Source organism: Rattus rattus, chromosome 4 (genome assembly GCF_011064425.1).
Source record: "Rattus rattus isolate New Zealand chromosome 4, Rrattus_CSIRO_v1, whole genome shotgun sequence".
Classification (NCBI taxonomy): Eukaryota; Metazoa; Chordata; class Mammalia; order Rodentia; family Muridae; genus Rattus; species Rattus rattus.
This window is the reverse complement of record NC_046157.1, coordinates 161580109-161598332: the sequence shown is the minus strand read 5'-3', so window position 1 is coordinate 161598332 and position 18224 is coordinate 161580109. Positions and strand designations below refer to the sequence as shown.

Here is an 18224-nt window from a genome sequence, read left to right as displayed (position 1 = left end):
TAGTTAGACGCAGTTTGTCAAATATGTGAAGAAATTAATAGAAGAAATTAGATACCCTGACGGTGAAGATCAAACAGTATCGTCACTCCGTTCTTCTTTTTTCCTTTTTCTCTTCTACCTAGTGTTACGAGGTTGGAAGGGAGGAAGGATAGATAAAGGGGAAGAAAGAAGAACCCACAAAGTAGCCAAGTCAAGCTACAATGCTCAGTGCAATGCATATCAAATGAAATCTAAACAGAGCTTTTTCCATCCAGCCATCCATCCATGCACCCATCCATCCATCCATCCACCCATCCATCATGCATCCATCCATCATCCATCCGACCAACCATCTGACCATCCATCCACCCATCCATCCATCCACCCATCCATCCATCCAACCCAACCAACCATCCATCCATCCATCCAATCCATCCATCCATCTATCCAACCAACCATCCATCCATCCATCCCACCGTGGCCCACCACCACCTATCCATCCATCCATCCACCAACCATTTGACCATCCATCCATCCACCCATCATGCACCCATCCATCCATCCACCCATCCATCCATCCATCCACCCATCTATCATGCACCCATCCATCCATCCATCCATCCACCCACCCAATCATCCATCCATCCAACCCATCCACCCAACCAACCATCTGACCATCCACCCATCCATCCACCCATCCAACCACCCATCCAACCACCCATCCAACCACCTATCCATCCAACCATCCATCCACCCATCCATCCGACCATCCATCCAACCATCCATCCATCCAACCATCCATCCGACCATCCATCCAACCATCCACCCATCCATCTGACCATCCATCCAACCATCCATCCATCTATCCCACCATCCATCCATCCATCCATCCATCCATCCATCCACCCACCCCACCCACCCAACCACCTATCCATCCGACCATCTGTCCACCCCATCCAACCACCCATCCATCCGGCCATCCATCCAGCCATTCATCCCTCCCTCCCTCTCTCCTCTCCTTCTCCTCCCCAACTCACTCACTCCATTCCACAATCCATCTACCTATTTATCTTCTAGTACATCGAGGCCAAGGAACGTTATATGACGACTCAGCTCTCAAACTGGAGCTCTAATAGACTGTATTTGGTGCATAAGTTGGGAAGTGACTTCCAGTTTTAGGAATGAACAGAGGAGGCGCAGTAAAGCCACACAAGAAAACCATCTTCTCCCTGCTTATGCTTGGGCAATCATTGTAAAAACAGCAGCCACATGAAGGTTGTGAGAAAATGTTTTAAAAAGTAGGGAAAAGAGAATCCAAAGTTAGCTTAAACCAGCAACTTTACCCACTAGCATACCTACCCACCAGGTATGCATCTTGACCATAAAGCCAAGCACACCCACATGCTGGATGTCACAGGCCCTTTGCAAAATGTATCACAGGCAAATAAACTGAAGCCGTGATGCTAGCTTCACAGGCTCAAACCTGTTGTCACGCCTACTTCTGCATCTTCTGCCTACTTCAGTTCCCAGAACCAAAGGAAGCTTGAAACAGTTACTTAAGAACATGGGGCAGATTGGGCTCAGGGTGGCTTTGAGGCCTGTCTGGGCTGCATGGCTAACCACACTGTTGCAACAGAGACAGAACCCATGTGGCCAACTCCACTGGCCTAACTTTCCACAACCATCAGAGGAAATCTTCCTTCCCTGCTTCTGGCCAGCTTTTGAGAAAGCAAGAGAGGAAACCTGTGTTAAGGTCAGGCTTGGCCACTGCCCATCACCTGGACCACAAAAGCATTGGTGGATCAGAGCTCAAAGGGCCCAGAAAATGTTGCCCAAAGGGGCCCTGCTGAGAAAAGGAGGAGGGCAGAACAGTTCATCATTGCCAGACACCTGGCTTGCCAGTGGGCAGGACCCTTACTAAGCCTCAATAAGCCAGAGAGAAACAGTGGTGAGATAGAAGGGGCAGGTAGGCCAGGTCTCCCCGTTTAGACACATTCCAGAAGCACATCTTCAGTTCGCACCAGAGCAAACCATCCATGGGAAGAGGACAGGTATAAATATCTTCAGGGCTGTAGGGGCATGTCCAGTCTTTTGGCAATGTGCCATGATCGATGTTGTCATCTACACAATTTATATTTGAGAATGGCACAATCCAGTCATTAAAAGAAATACGAAAATCCCTTATAACTAAGTTTACAATTATGTGTTAAGCCACATTCAGAACCATCCTTGGTTATGTGTGGGCTGCAGGCTGAACACTCCCCAAGACCCAGCACCTAGGACGAAGAGTAGCATCTTCACAACTCCAACCACAAGCCCATAGCCCTCCCACCTTTCTCTAGCATGACAGCCCTAATGTCGGGAGTATCTCAGCTATTCAGACGGCCTAGTACAAAGTGGGATGCTGTGCTTGGATACTGAGTAGCAAGCCTCCTCTCCAAGAGTTCAGCTAATAACCCCTGCTGTATATCTGCTGTCCCAATTCTGAGGAGAAGCCTGCAGGGCCCTATAGTCTTCACCTTCCAAACCACAAATTCTCAGTCTTTGTTGAATGTGGCTTCCAGATTCTACTAGGAGCCTGGTCAGGTTCAGCCTTAATTTGAGACTCCTGGGGGACCCTGGCAGATCCTTGAAAGGCTAAAGTTCTAGTGTAGGAACTAACATGGTCAAAAGGATGCTATGCCCATCCATCCCGGAACTCTGTGCTGTAATGTGACGCCCTGGGCAGAAAGAACAAGGCTGCTGCAGCCCTGTGCACTGTGGGTGAAAGCCTGCTTCTTAGACAACAGAACTCAGGCTGTAGGATGCAATTATTCTTTTTCCCCCTTTGAGATAGCTTCTCATGTAGCCCAGGCTGGCCTCAGATGAGGATGACTTTCTCATGCTCCTGCCTACACTCCTCATTGCTAGGATTGCCAGGAGCAAGTCACCACATCAGTCTATGTGGTACTAGCAACAGAGCTCATGGCTTCATGCACACTAGGCAAACACTGCTTACTGAGCCGCATCCCCCACAAATCAGAATTTTGAAGCGCGCACTGGAGCCACAAGGTAAGCACTAGATAAATACCTATCTCCCATCCCAACAGAAGCAGCGTCAGAGTAATCCTGCCCTGGTGTCAGAGCTAAAGGGCAAGGGTGGGGGCCTCATACAGAAGGCTGCTGCCATTGTTTATGCAGTCAATTCCCGAGTGTCTGACAGTCAGCAGACCCGCTCAAAGCAGCCCTTGCGATGACAGGCACCGAGGACAAGAGGGAACACAGGATTCCCTGTGACGACCATCTCAAACAAAAGGACACCCACTCTCAGCACTTGAGCCCCACTGTTCTGTGCCGGTCGTGCACTGAACAAAGAGAACCTTCCTGCATGCTGGCCAGACCAGCTGGCCCACTGCCTCACGCAAACCTCACCCGGAGCCCCATGTCGGAAGAGATGCAAGGCTTCTCTGCTCTCCAGGCAAGGGTGTGGGAACGGAACTCTCTTTCCCCTTTCACTCCTGTGGACAGAATGCACCTCATAAAATTATCTTCAGTTGCCAGATAAGGAGAAGCCAGAAGGATGCCGTCCAGCACTTGCCCTGGTGCGCCCTGGTACTGACAGTGAGAACGGAGTTTTCCCATCTCCTGGGTCACAGTGGCTTACTGATTGCTAAGTTTTCTGAGCATTATACCCATCGGTGATGCCGAGAGAGCAACCGAGGAAAAGCAGGACCAAAAGCAAACACAAGCACAAGAAAAAATGGGGGCAGTGGGGAGGTGGGGTAGAACTAACCTTTAAATTCAAACTAGCCATATAGAAGGTATGCAGCTCCTTTACACTGCAGGGGCGTTTAAAGCAATGTCCAAAATAGTAGCCAGGAGGAGAGCAAGCTAAGCCAGATGAATACCCGCCATCATGAAAGGTGGAACCCCAGGGCTGTCACCCACCAAGAAGCAGACGCGGGGCTCAGTAGGAGCCAAACCACCATAGGCAGATGGTCCTTCTCTCACAATAATGAAAAGATAATAATCTCCCCTCTTTTCTGCTCATCTGTTGACCTTAATACCAATCCTGCCCTTAATCATGTGGAGCTGCCACATAGCTGTAGTTCCCAACGGCGACGCTACTTGGTAAGAAAACACTTCTCTGTCCTTCCCTATCTCACTTGCAGTGACAATTTAAATTAATATAGCTGTCTCAAGCCACTGCTCTGCAAAAAGAACACTTTATGCCAGGAACATAAACATTGTTTAGAAGATTACGTCTTTTTCTTTTTCTCTGCTTTATGTTGGGGTAGCTGTCACCAACATGTATTAGATCTGAGGACAGGATGGGGTGCTTAGCAGTTCCCAAAAGAAATCCTAACTTGTTGGTGGGGAGTCCTCTCCTCATGTAGCAAACTCCTGCTGATCCTGCAAGATCCTGCCCATTTTACCCCCTGAAGTCACCAGCCAACTCCTTCTCCAGCTCAAGGACACTTGCTCCATCCTTCCTGTCCCCTTGGCTCTCTCATCCATCCTTCCTGCAAGCATTTAACAAGAGCAAACCTGTTGTGCGCATGCACAGCACATGGAGGGCTAACACCAGCACTGGCCCAGGAACTCACTCTTGAGACTAGCAGGTCTGTTGCTGATCTGTGCTCGCGCGCGCGCACACACACACACACACACACACACACACACACACACACACACACACACAGAGGAAGGCACTATGCCTCCATGGGCCCTCAGATTCTGCAGCCTAGAAAATGCAGATGACCCCGTGGATGTGCTGGTGCACCAGAGAAACAAAACAAACAAAAGCCAGAACAAAACAGCCGTGTTTCCAAACAAAGAGCTATCAGTTAATACTTGAGCAGCCAAACAGGTTGCTGCAATGGGCCCCTGCCTGAACACTACTCCAGCAGGATATCCCAAGCCCATGTTGTCAGAAAGAGATACAAGCAGGTCACCTATGCTGAAATGAAGCTCCAAGCAGAAGTCACAGACCTAGTCAAACAGCCTAGTCCTGGCTGCCCAAAGTCTCCCAGGCTGACCTTCAAGGCTGCTCTCCCTAGCGCAGCCTGCACAATCCCAGCCCATCCTGCCTAACGACAAACCAACCAGCCAGACTGAGCTCTTAGTCTGAACGCTCACCTGCCATCAAACAGGAGTAGATAATCAACTTCGAAATGTTTCAAAGTGTTTCAAAGGAGAAACTTTGAATGACACTGCTTCATTACAAACTATTTGCCCTGTCCCGTAGCAAATCAAGTGGACAACAGTGTACCAAGTTATATCAGCACTTTAATTGCTATTTCCTCCTTCTGGCCACCCACGTTTTCTTGTTGTTTGATACTCTAACAGCCTTTCATCCCATAATAACCATGCAATACAAGAGCCAGGGACTCAGAAACTAAGGGGCACAGGCACTGAGGAACTCTCAGAAATCAGTTATAAATTACTAATTTAAAAAACTAACCCTAGCAGAAGCTATCACAGGATCACTTTCTTGCAGTAATCAATCCTCCCACGTAGTAAAGGAAGACCCTACACGTACCTCCAGCCTGGTGGCTAGTCCCTAGGAGTGTCAGCAAGTTAGTCTGATGGTACCTGTCAGACAGAGAGCAGGCTGCAGACTGACACACCAGTTGGCGGGCGCTATTAATCATTTATAATTTGAGCTTTCCTTATATTGAATTATACTTCTGTTAACAGACTGTCCTAACACACATGTCATCTAACACAAAGCTGCCCTTGATCTGACACAGGTCTCTGAAAAATGTGTCAAACCCATGTAAGCCCTGGACTCAACGCATCAGTGAGGAGAGCCTTCCTGGTGAAGCATCCTGGGAAGGCGGGCTGTTGTTTCCATCTTTCTGTCCTAAATCCCTTGAACTGGGAATCCAGAAAAAGAAGAGAATGTAATCATTTTGCCTTTGCCTTTGCTAACAGAGACATCTCGTCTGAGGGCAGCCATGTGTTCTAGGACAGGGAAAATGTTTACTGTAATACAGCTTTTAAAGTAACTTTTCTCACAGCCAGCTCACAATTTAATAGCTGTTAGACAGAGCCTTTGGGTTTTGGCTTCTCTGATTCCCTTTAGAATCACAACCTCCAAATCATTATGGGATAGATTTAAAGTCAGCAAGACATCCAAAAATGCTGATGGGGCTTCAGGCCTGCAGGGGCCTAAGCCTGGGCCAGTAAAAGCAGCTTGGAAGTGGCCTAGGCTGGACTTTTGTCACTATTTAGTCAAGGGATGCAGCTGTAGGGAGCCCCAGACCTCACACCTCACATACAGCAACAAGCACCCTTCTCTCTAATAACAAAAGTTTTGAGTCCTGCAAAGCCACCTGAGTCCCAAAGTAAGTTTAGCCAAGGCATGATGGGTCCAGCCCTGGCACTATTCACAAGGAGATACATGGGTTCCGGGGGCACTCAACTGTAGCTTCAGGGCGGGGATTTTCATTCACATAACACTTAAATTCTGAACAACTGATATCCTTTAAGAGATATTTTATTTAAGTACATGTATTTGAGTCTTACATGGGTATGCGCCTAAATGCAAGTGCCCATGGAGACCAGAGGCATCTGACTCCTCTGGAACTGGTGTTCTAGGCCACTGTGAACTGAAGGATGTGGGTGCCGGGAACTGGATCCTCTGCAAAAACATTTACACACTCTTACTCACCATGCCACCTCTTTCTGCCTCTCTCCCAACAACTGACATTCTACAAAACAAATGCATAAAGGCACAGGATCCTAACCAAGTGGGAGGACCTGAATGCTGGGATGCTACAACACTGGCTCTAAGCACCTCGGGACTGGCTGCCCCCATGTCTTGAGGACTGACCTGACACTTCTGACACTTTCACCAATGGCAAAGACTTCATACTGGTGAAAGGTGTATAGTTATAGCTTTACACATACATACACACACACACACACACACACACACACACACCCAAGACTTTACAATAAAGTGAGACTCCAGAGTTCTGTGTATATGTGTTCACTATGACCCAGTATTCTTTAAAAAAAAAAAAATGCTATTTTCAGCCTGTGTTTTACTTTTCTGAGACAGGCTTCAAACCTGATATATGTATCAGAGGGTGAGCCTCCTAACTCTTACTTCCCAAGCACTGGGATTAGAAACACAACTTGTGGGTTTTCTACAGGATCCATAAAGTCTGTGGTACTGGTCAATCCACAGAGACAAACAATGCGATCATTACTACAGCCATTACTATTAAAAACTTGCACCCCTAGGGGGCAAACTTCCAACACACTTAACACCTTTAATATTGCAAATCTACTTTCAAGCATTTGTCCCAAAGGAAACATCAAGCCTCAAATGCTTTCAACTTGTGCCCAGGTGCAGCTGAAGCACGCTCACGCCAATCACGTCTGTCCTCCCCGCCCCCATCCCCCTGTAAGACCAGTACTTATCTGGAACACAGGCAACTAATTACTATTTTCTACCAAGTCCACAAAAACAGATGCAATCCCACTGGTAAACAAGAGCCTTTGAGATCCCACTTCCTCTGGGCAGGGAATGGCAACAGCCACTCCATGCCAACCAACTCTTTCCCTCTTCACTTACATTCATGGGTGAGCCCACCCACTGGCATCGTGGTTCATGTGCAGAGGTCAGAGGGCAACCTGGGGGAATTAGTTCTTCTCCTTCCACCATGAGGGTGACAGGGATCAAAGTCGATCATTAACTTGGTGGCAAGTGCCTTTACCTGACTGAGTCAATCCCGCTGGCCCCCAAAATGACTCTTAATCATTTCCTAACATTATAGAAGCGCGTTGGGAGGGAGAGGGAAAGTACGAGGGATTACGACTGGAATGGATCGTGGAGTCTGTCAGATGCAAAAGGCATGTAAACACTAGACAGGTAAGGCAACTCAATCCACCCAGCCCGGTGACAGGGCACTTCGATCAAAACAAAGACAACAAGCAGGCGAGCAGGCAAGCAGGCAAGCAGGCGAGCAGGCCGCGGCAGGGTTTAGCTCCAGCCTTTCTCCTCCCTAGCGCATGCCTAGGGCCAAGACAGCAAAATGGAAAGACTTTGTCTTCTGAGTCTTGTCCTCTGCCAAGGTTGGCTTTAGTGTGAACCTGGACCTGAGGCAGTCAGCTACCCTCCCTATTGGGAGAAACTCTTTCCGGGATGGCTGGAGCCAGCTGAGATTGGCTCAGGAATGACTACACCCCAGTGCTTCTTCTACCTCCATGGCCAACAGCAGCAGCCTTTTGTAATTAGAAGCATGATTAAGGAGTCGTCCTAGGGAGATGCCCACTCCCCTTCCCCCACAGTAGGTGTAACGATTACTCCCTCCCGGCTCAGTGTTTTCCCTCCGGGTGATATACAGAAGCCAGATCCATGCTTCCTGGTTTCAGGAGGCTCCGCCTGCCCCCCAAACGTGATCTATCTGCTGTCTAATTTATTGTTTTCAGAATCTAACCCCAGAAACTTCTCCAAAAGGCCCCAGTAGGCATGTGAGAAACAGACACCCCTGAGATTTCAGGGTGGGCTGCAGGACTGTCACCTCACTCTCCAGCATTTATGACCAGTCCGGGCTTGCTTTCCCAATGGCATGTGGGGAGAAAGAGGAGCCTGGATACCTGTCATTCATTCTCACCGATAATGAGCTGACTCTATCAAAGACTCCATTGGTAGGAACTTCCATATCAGCCATCATTGCACTTAAGGATGGTGGAAACAACAGCCTGCCCGGTGTCGAGGAAAGAACGCAAGGATCTCCGCAAAAGGGATCCAGGCCCCTCGTGCGTGGTCAGCCAGGAGCTGCACCTGCATAGTACTGTCCAGGACCGGGGCTGCTATGCCCACCCCACACCCTACCCCAGGTCTAGGCAGAGGCATGCTCTTGCTCCATACTTCTTGATGAAGAAGGCTGAACCAGCACCAGCAAGGGGCAAAAATTGGCCAGGTAACCCTACCCTAGTCAACTCACTAAGGCCAGGTGGGAGGCCCGGAACTGTTAAAGCACATAAAGCCGGGAGTGACAGCATTCAGTAGCACCCAGGCTGCTGCACTGTGCAGCAGGTTAGTTTGCACCCTCGCTGGACACCAGGAAAAGCACTGCCCCCCGCTGTTCCCGGGGCCTCAAAGTGCTCACACCGCAGTCTGCTGGAGCGCAGACCTAGCCCCCACCACTCTTCATCCAGCCCAGGAGTCCCCGGCTGGGCTGCCCACCTCTGCGCGGGGACCCCTCGATGCTCTCCGCACTGGATGAGTGCGTGTCGGCCGGGGCCCGCCGCAGGCTGAAGTAACCGCGCGAGCGTAGGGCGCCGCTGCGGGGTGAGGGCCCGCCGTCCCTGCGCGCGAAGATGCCACTGAAGAAACGCAGCAGCCGGTGCTCCGAGGCGGCCCCAGGGCCGGCAGCCGCGGCCCGCGCGCGCTCCAGCCGCTGCAGGTCGCTGTTGTCCAGCGTGCGGTTCTTGCTCTTGCTGCGCTCCCAGCGCTCCAGGTCTGAGAGGGCATCGTTCTTGCTGAGCACCTCGCCCACGTCCAAGGTGTTGCGCTTCTCAGCAGCCGGCTGCACTCCAGCCACCGGTTCTGGGACGACGTCCGCCTCGACCTCGTCGTCGGGCATCCATGCCAGGCTTCCAGAGCTGCTGTGGCGCCTCCCGCCGCTCAGCGCAGGGCTCCGCGGCGCCTCGGGCTCGCTCCAGTGCCTAAAGCTGAGGCTCCGCCGCAGGGGCGCGGCCCGTGCCTCCTCCCCATCAGGACTGCTGGGCCCCTCAGTCGTGGGGCTACCCATCAGGTCCGTGGGTTCCGTGTCGCGTGCGCACGGCCGCAGCCGCCCGAGCTCCAGCTGCCCGGTGCTGCGTGTGCGAAAGGCGCGGAAGTCCCAGGCGCGCGGCCCGATCTCAGGATCCTCAGCCGCCGCCTCCTCGGCCTCCTCCTCCAGCCGCCCGGGCGCCTCCGGGGAGCGCGCGGGCCGGGACCGCCGAGTAGGACGTGGAGCCGGAGCGGCCAGCTGCTCCTTCCTGACCATGGTCACCGAGATGCGGTAGACCGTCTTCCTGGGGGGCGTCCCACGCGACATCGTGTCCGCAGGCGAAGACGCGGGCTCGCCGCTGCCGTCCAGCAGGTACATGTCCCCAGGGGCCGCGGCCGCCTCGCCGCCCTCCGAGGCCCGGCTGCATCTAGCGCCGCGGGCTGCCGGGACGCGCGCCTCAGGCGCAGAGCTGGCCAGGTGCAGAGCCCAAGCGGGCAGGGAGCGGCGCCCACGCCCCCCGCGCGCAGCGAGGCCCGCGCTCAGGCTGCGGGAACAGCGCCCCTGGAGTCCGCCCGTCCGCGTGCCACGCGGCCCGACTGCCGGGGTCCGCACCCGGAGAGCCGAGCCATGAGGGGCCGGGTGGGCGCTCAGGCACGGAACCCGCCTCGCCGGCAGGTGCGGCCTGGGTGCGCAAAGCCCGCGGCGGGCAGCAGCGCCCGCGGCTTCATTGTCTAGTGCGCTGGGCCGAAGCGCATCCCAGGGCCTTTTCCTGCACAGCTCGGCAGTCCGGCAGCCTCCGCCTCTCCCGAGGTTCCGTGCCGCGCGGGTGGTTGCGCCGGCCGCGGTCGGTCGAGGGGCGGGCGGGCGGCGGTTTAAAATGGAAATGCGCGCCGGGGCGGGCGGGCGGGCGGAGGCCGACGTGCGGAGATGCGGGCCGCGCCCAGCGGGGCCTGCGGGTCCCGGGAGCGCGGAGGCGGCGGCGAGCGCGGCGGAGGGCAAGCCCAAGCGCTGGATGGATCCCCACCGCGCGGAGCGGATCAGCTTCGAGCAGTAATCCCATACTGCGCTCTCCAGGACCTGCTTGCTGCAAGGTCATTTGAGGCCTCAGCTATCTGTGCAGCTTAGAAAATGAAACCCAAATGACTTGCTGGGAAAGAAACCCCATGAAGCTGAGGCAGGAGGATCGTTGAGTTTGAGGCTAGTTTGATCTTACATGTTCAGCCACCCACAGAGAGGGACCAGATCTCAACAATATCAAAGATTTCTTTGAAACCTGTGACTTCTAACTTTTAACTCCTAGAAAACAAGAGGATCTGGAGAGATGGCTCAGCAACTAAGAGCACTGGCTGTGTTCCTACAACCCACATAGGGTTCACACCAGCTCTAACTCCAGTTCCAGAGGATCTGATGCCCCCTTGTGACCTCTAAAGGTGCCTGCATGTTCTTGGTACATTGTACATACACATAATAAAAGAAATAATTTTAAAAGAAAGATAACACAAAACCAGTCATTCCCTGAGGCCAGTGATCTCTAAGGTAATTTATACAATGTTTTCCAAAATATAAATCTGCTGTCTGAGCAGCAGGCTTAGAAGCAGGAAGAACAACTTGCCAGTCTCCTCCCCTTCCTGACCACCTAGGCTCTCTACCTATAGGACTAAGATAATCGCTCCCCAACTTAGATTAGCACTCTTGGGGCAGTTGGAGCCTGTGGGTCAGGCACACTCACCATGAATATTTAAAAATTGCCTCTCCCTTCATTCTGGCTACACCTCCCCGCCCCCATGTAATACAGGATTTATATACAGACATCAAGCCAGAACTTCAGACCATCCTGAACCCAGATGCGCTGCTTCTCGGTCTTCCCCTTTACAAGTCCAAGAGGAAAATGCATTATATACAGTGCCCACCAACCAGATGCTGAGGGGGATCTCTCCTCTTAGCCAGGGGTCCCTGGAGGCTGCACCTAGGCAAGGTACAGTGGCTGGGAAGGTCTCCCCAGCTGAGAGACCACAAAATGTGGGAGGCATCTGTTGTGTTCATGCCAATGACAGTAGTAGAAGGATGAATGAATGAGTCAGGTCTCCCAAAATAACTGAAGTCTATGAAACATGGATTTTAATGGAAAACTATTAGAAAAGTTGCTACATGACTCATTTACTTATTGCCTGCATGTGGGCAAGCTCGTGTCAGGAGAGGGGGTGTATGGAGGGTGCATGCACAAGTGGAGGTGCAGGTGGATGTCAGTGTTCTTCCTCAGTAACTCTTCATTTTATACATTAAGGCAGCGTCTCTCACTTGCACACAGAACTTGATTTGGCTAGTCTGGTAGCCAGCTTGTTCCATGGATCTCCCAACCTGTCTCCCCAGTGTTGGATTACAGATGAGCTGCCACATTCCCCAGACGTTTATGTGGGGACTGGGAGTCCAAAGTCCTGCCCTGGTGTTTGTATGGCAAGCACTTCTCCCACTCAGCCATCTTTCCAGCCTGTATTCCAAGGATATTTGAAAATACAGCTAGCTAGCCACCACTAATGAATTCTACCTCAATTACACAATCCCTATCATCAGTTATGGGCAAGGTGTACTTCAGTTCGAAACTCTGATCCTTCGGACATGCCATTCAAAGGTCAAGGCCATGTTAGCCTCTGTTTCAATAAAGCGGCTCTCTCGATAAAACCCAAGAGGAAGGAGGGAGAGGTGGAAGCCAGGCATGAAACGTGTTAAAATGTCTACATGTATCCGGTTAGGAGGAGGCCGAGGCTCGGAGGCTCGGGCTGAGTCCCCCAGGACTGCACAGCTGCTGGGTGAGAATGGAACTCTGAATTGGAATCTCAGTGCCCGAGTCTACACTCACGACTTTCGTTTCAGCGGCTTTATTAGCAAGGAAAAGCAGACAAGAACGTGAACAGCACTGGCCTAGGCTCCATCGAAAAAAATTAAACTTCCTGGTATTACCAGGAAGTATTATTAACGTATTTTCATTGTTTTTCTATGGGCTCATTTATTCATACAGAGATGTGTGTTATACTGTACACAAAAGGATAAGACAGGGTCTCTTGCCTCAAGGAATTCACAAACTTGTAAAAATGATGTCTGTAATCTTAGGACTAAGAGACTGGAGGGCAGTCTCAGGGTGGTAACAGTAAGCAGCGTGCTGTCCATCAATAAATCAGCACCACCAGGACCTGGCAACAGCCTAGCCTTACGCAGTACAGTGGCTGCACAAATGTCTGGGTCACCAGATCTGCAAGCTGAGATACGGGAGCCGCACACAGGAAAGAGAGAGCCTTGCGCCCGGAGCAAAGACAGACTTAAGCCTGCTGGAGCTGGAGGCTACCTCTCAGTGTGCAAGAACAAGGCTTCTTTCAATACGGATGTGAACCCTAACAGTATCTAGTGCAGAGTAAAGAAAGGGAAACAAACTTTCCCTTACTACCTGAAGCATACGTAACAAAATGAGGGGTGGTAGTGATTCTGCACTCCTTTACAGCACTGGTCTTCAACCTGTGTGTTACAACACCTTTGGGAATTAAATGACCCTTTAACAGGGGTCGCCTACGACCATCAGAAAACACAGACTCATTATGACTCATAACAGGAGCAAAATTACAGTTATGAAGTAGCAACAAAACAATTTTATGGTAGAGAAACTGTATTGAAGGGTCTCAGCATTAGGAAGGTTTATAACCGCTGCCGTTCTTTCTTGGTATGGAATCCATCCCAGGTTTTGTGCAGTACCCTACAAGGATGCAGGCAGCAGAGTAGAAGAATCCATTCCATCCACCTCAGATGACACACAGTCTCCCTGGGAGACTCAGAGCACCCAGCCAGCCAAGCTGCTGCTCACTCTCTGGGCACTCTAAGCAGGAGGACGCATGAGCTCCACACACCAGGCTTAAACACCCCTGAAGGCCTACATGTCCCCTTCACAGTCTTGGCCTCTCCCCACAGCCCTGGAGACTTGGGCTCTCCCAGTCTCAGAAGACACAGGAGCCTGAGCTTGTCACTCCAAAACCTAAATCCCCTGCACAAAGCCAGACCTGCCTCTGCTAAAAGAAAACGCTTCACACGCCTTGCTGAGTGTTCCTGAGGTATTCTGTTGGGTGTTCCTAAATGGACACTACCGGACCACATCTTGGATTTTCCACACATACCATGTAGCATATATCACCATTTTGAAACAAATGAACGAACACATGACGTGTGTGTGTGTGTGTGTGTGTGTGTGTGTGTGTGTGTGTGTGTGTGTCCTGATCTCTTTGCTCCATCCTTCTAAAGCACATGTGCAGGGCTTGGGCACTGCAGAAATCCAGCTGTCTGAATAAGAAAAGCCTTAGAGGGTCCAAATAGCCCTCCCGATCCCCTACCTCCTCACCTTGGCATCTGGCCACTTGCCCAGTCCAAAGCTTATAGAAGCCTTTGGCCTATATCCAGTGCCATTTCTAGCAGGTCATCAATTAAGCCTCTGTCATGGACATTAGATTTTGCAGGTATTGATTACAGCCTATAAGCCTTATTTAAAGGAACTTCTCTGCACATCAGCAGAGGAACCACCTGCTTCACAGGCCAACTTTCAAAAAAAAAAAAAAACAAAAAACACAATTTGATAGCTAGTAATCAGGGTCACGGTCTCTTAGATTCTTGTCTGCTGGCATCAGAAACCACAAAGCAAAGTCCTACCCTGGCCTGGGCACAGATGCCCAGAGCCACAAAGAGCTTCTTGCTGGGCTTCAGGAGCGAGCTTCTGGCTGCTGGCTGACAGTGCAATGTTGTATGTGACTGTCACTTTCAGATCTCAGCATGAGCCTCAATCCCATCCGGAAGGCAGTTCAGAGGACTTCTGATTTGAGATTTGTGCTCTGTGTACTGTCCCCGCCTTGGATGATACGGTCTGTGGGGACCAGCGTTTGGATTTTACAAGCTGAAAGTTGCAAATAGAGTCAATCATTCAGGCCTGTTATCCCAGCGACTTGGGAGGCTAAGATAGGAGGGACTGCAAATTTGAGGCTTTTATGGGCAGCAGAAGTTGTTCAAGTTCCTCTGGGTATCTTAGCAAGACCCTGCCTGTCTCAAAACAAAAATACAGCGATAGGGTTTTGGCTCATTGATGGAATGTCTGCTGTCTAGCAGGCCTGAGGTCCTGGGTTCGGTACCCGTATCTAGCTCCCTCAGATACAGGGAGAAATGTGAAAGAAGAGCATTTGAACCTGATGGCTTGGTCAGGAAGGGAATGTGTGCTCCTCTTCAGGGCAGGGACATGCCGACTAAGCAGGAGGAAGGACCAGGGGTCGCCTGAGCACCATCATGCTTCCTGTGCTGTTCCTCATGGAGCAGCCACCAAAGGAAAGGCTGTCAACAGGCCAGAGACCTGGCTGCGTGTGGCCAGACACCTGCAGGCAATGTGATTCTGTGAGCTTTTCCATTGCGGCTGGAGGTTCCTCAGTGACAATGTCACCACATTTTAGACACTAACAAGGAAGGAAGTCTGGTCAGGGAAACTTACCAAAACCAAATTTGGCTTGACTCCAGGACAAAGGGCTTTGCCCCCCACATCCTGTTAGAAGGTGGCACAGTCGGGATGAATGGGTAACGGTCCCCGAATGTGAGGGCAAAGGACAGGGGATCTTGCCCCCTGGTAGTACACAGTATAGTCCATCTCAGTCCCAGGGATTCCTAAATGTCAGGTAAGCACCACAGAAGGTGACACACACCCTGCATGATGCAGTGGCCAGGACACGTGTCCTCCATCTGCAGAGGGCTGATGGACTTCCAACAAGAGGCCAACTCTTCACCTGCTGTTGGTGGTGTCAGTGCATGGAGCTGGCCTAAAACAGTACTAGGAAGGCTGGCTGGAGGGAGAAGGGGAACCTGCAGGGCAGAAGGGCAGAGAAGTAGGAAGCCGTTTGCTAAGCGGAAGCAAGTGCCAGGGGCTGAGGGCAGGAAATGGACAGTGCCCACAGTGCATGACAGGGTGACACTGAGAGGAAGAGGTGCCAGGCCAGCCGCCCTCAATGCTGTGACACTCTGCTGGCCCGTCCACTGTTACAGAGCCTTCTTACAGGTTGTGCAACAGCAGGCCTGTCCTCCTCCCACTTGATCCCAGAAATACCCTTCCTGACTATATCAGTAAAAGTGTCCCTAAGTGCTGGCAAATGTCCTGAGGAGGACAAGACTGCCATGGGTGGAGCACATCTGCTCCAAAGTGCAAACTCTACACTGAGCAGAAACTCAAGGGTGCTTCCCGGCCACACCTTCCCACCTCTGCATGGCTTAACAGTGGCCAGCAGCTCTAACTGGGCTTCAGGTAAGAGAGACTGCGTTCTTTCCAGGAATCAGCCATAAAACAGACCAGTATTAGTGAGATGCAAGTCACCAAACCACCCATCATCCTGTGAGGATGGACAGGTCACCTACCAAATTACTGAATGAACAAGTCTTGTGGCCATGAATAAAACGATGGGAAGGGTTTTGTAGAAGTTTACAGCTAAGTAACAATACACTCATTTCATCTACAGATGCCCCAAGTTAGGTGTGCGGGGGTCAGGAAGGACTAGCACTGACCTCCGAAGCCTAGGGATCCTCCACTGTCACTCCCACAGAGATGCCATCCTATGACACTGGAAACCACCAAGGAACAGAAATTAACAGAGCCTTCTGCAGAAGGGCCAGGGAGCATCTGAAACCCAGCCACGGCTTTTCAACACAGCCTGGAGCAGTAAACCCAGGACAGTCCCAAACCCAGCGAAGGCCACATCTCCACCTACATGGAAACCAGTGAGTTGCTGTGGTTTTCTAGCACGCTCTGCAGAGCATCCACTGTGAGAAACTGCACTACCACACATGGACACTTTCTCTGTGTCAGTGAAGAAGACTTAAGACATTAGTCAGATGTATGAGCCATCACTTTACAGAAATGAATTCAAGCAACACTTAGCACAGCGGCTCCCACTTAGAGTGATTCCCCAAGGACTCCACGTGGCCACAACCACAGTGTGCAGAAGGATTCCTACCTCATCTTCCTTCCCCCCAGCCTTCCACACATCAGCTGCAAGCATGCAGCCAAGGAAAAGGAATTAAGAGGCATCAACAAATGGGACACACCCTCGATGGCTGTGAAGTACATCCTAGTGTCATGGAAACCCTTTCCCTAGCGGCTGGGAACATCTACTCCTTTCACCAGAGCAGCAAAAACATGCCAAAGCATGGCTCCCCACAATCCAACCTGGAGAACCAGGGAGTTGGTCGGACTCTCAGCAGCGGTCAGAAGTTGCTCACAGGAGGGCAGTTAACCCCAATGCACCTGGACCACCAGAACGTCTTGCCCCAGCATCGATGATGCCTTCCCAACAGATGCAGAGTTAGGGTCTCTTTGGGTAGACTTCAAACAGTCTATAACCCACAGCACCACAGCACCTGCGGAGACCCCAAGACCACATGCGATTACAACGGAATTATACAGGACCAGCTTAAGCACAGGACGGAGTAACTGAGATCATGTGAGAATCCCCTATGAAGGACCAGCAACAGTTAAAGAGGGTCGTCTGCACGCAGGCACAGCTGCTCCGATGAAGGCAGAGAGTAGGGCACTAGTCAGCAGATGTTAGTAGACAGCCAAGATAGAAATCCTTGGACACCCCATCTTCCTACACTGGGAGGTTTAACAGGTTTTCCTGGCATTTACGTGATTATCAAAGTCAGGGCCGTAAATGATGCCCTGGGTCTGCACAGGTCCCGAGGAGCATCTCTGCACCCCAGGTTGGGTTCTCCCAGAGGTTACTTGGAATTCTTTGACCAGAGGTTTCAAGGGAGGATCCATTCTCTCCCCGTCTAAATGTCACGTCCTTCCGCCTTCCTCCCTCTCCCCTGCTACTGTCAACCAGTGGATCACTTCAGTGGTCCTCAGGCACCAAGGATAAGCAAACAGCACCCAGGCAGCAGACAGCAACCACTTCCCCTGGCAGTTACAAGGGAGCAGCTGCCTTGTACCTGAGCTCCTTGGAAGAGAAGGAAGGAAGCCCCATATCATGGCTGACAGTAATAGAGAAGAATGAATCCTACCTGCCCCGCACGCGCCTTACCTACCTGCCTCACATAAGCCTCCAGGGGCCTTATGCAGAGATCCAGCTAAGCTTCTATAGCTCAGGGGGTGGGGTTAGAGGAGGGGTGGGGAGCCTGTGGGGTGGGGCAGGGGTGAGAATGAAGCTGCAGGGCTCTGCCAGGCACCCAGCCATGCTCCAGCCACTGTGCTTCTTCACCATGCTCTGACACTTAGCTCCCTGTGACTCCTTCCAAACTTGCCACCAGCTCCATAATCTTCCAGTAAGGACGGCAAACTAAAGGAGACTGGAGAGCTGAAGAGCGACGGTCACCAATTCGGAGTATTCCAGGACTTGTGGTCCTCCCACCAACTCTGCATGCTGTGTCAGAAGTGATGTTAAAGATGGAGAACTGGCCGGCCATACACAAAGGCAAACTTGCCAGGATCTGGGAACAGAGACTCTGGGCTCTGTGGGGCAGTGCCCTCTGACG

At 51.5% G+C, this 18224-nt stretch overlaps 1 protein-coding gene across 9 annotated transcripts in view; it reads right to left on the bottom strand.

The window, feature by feature from the left end:
- Agap1 (ArfGAP with GTPase domain, ankyrin repeat and PH domain 1) overlaps positions 1-18224 on the bottom strand; it is a 428036-nt gene that overhangs the window by 295414 nt on the left and 114398 nt on the right. For 5 of the 9 annotated variants that reach the window (XM_032901591.1, XM_032901594.1, XM_032901593.1 and 2 more), the window contains exon 1: positions 9164-10583. The exons of the other annotated variants lie outside the window; for them this stretch is intronic. In XM_032901591.1, the coding sequence (XP_032757482.1) occupies positions 9164-10070 (907 nt within the window). In that variant the 5' untranslated portion in view covers positions 10071-10583. Of the gene's footprint in view, positions 1-9163; positions 10584-18224 lie in introns of those variants that run through there. 9 annotated transcript variants of the gene reach the window in all.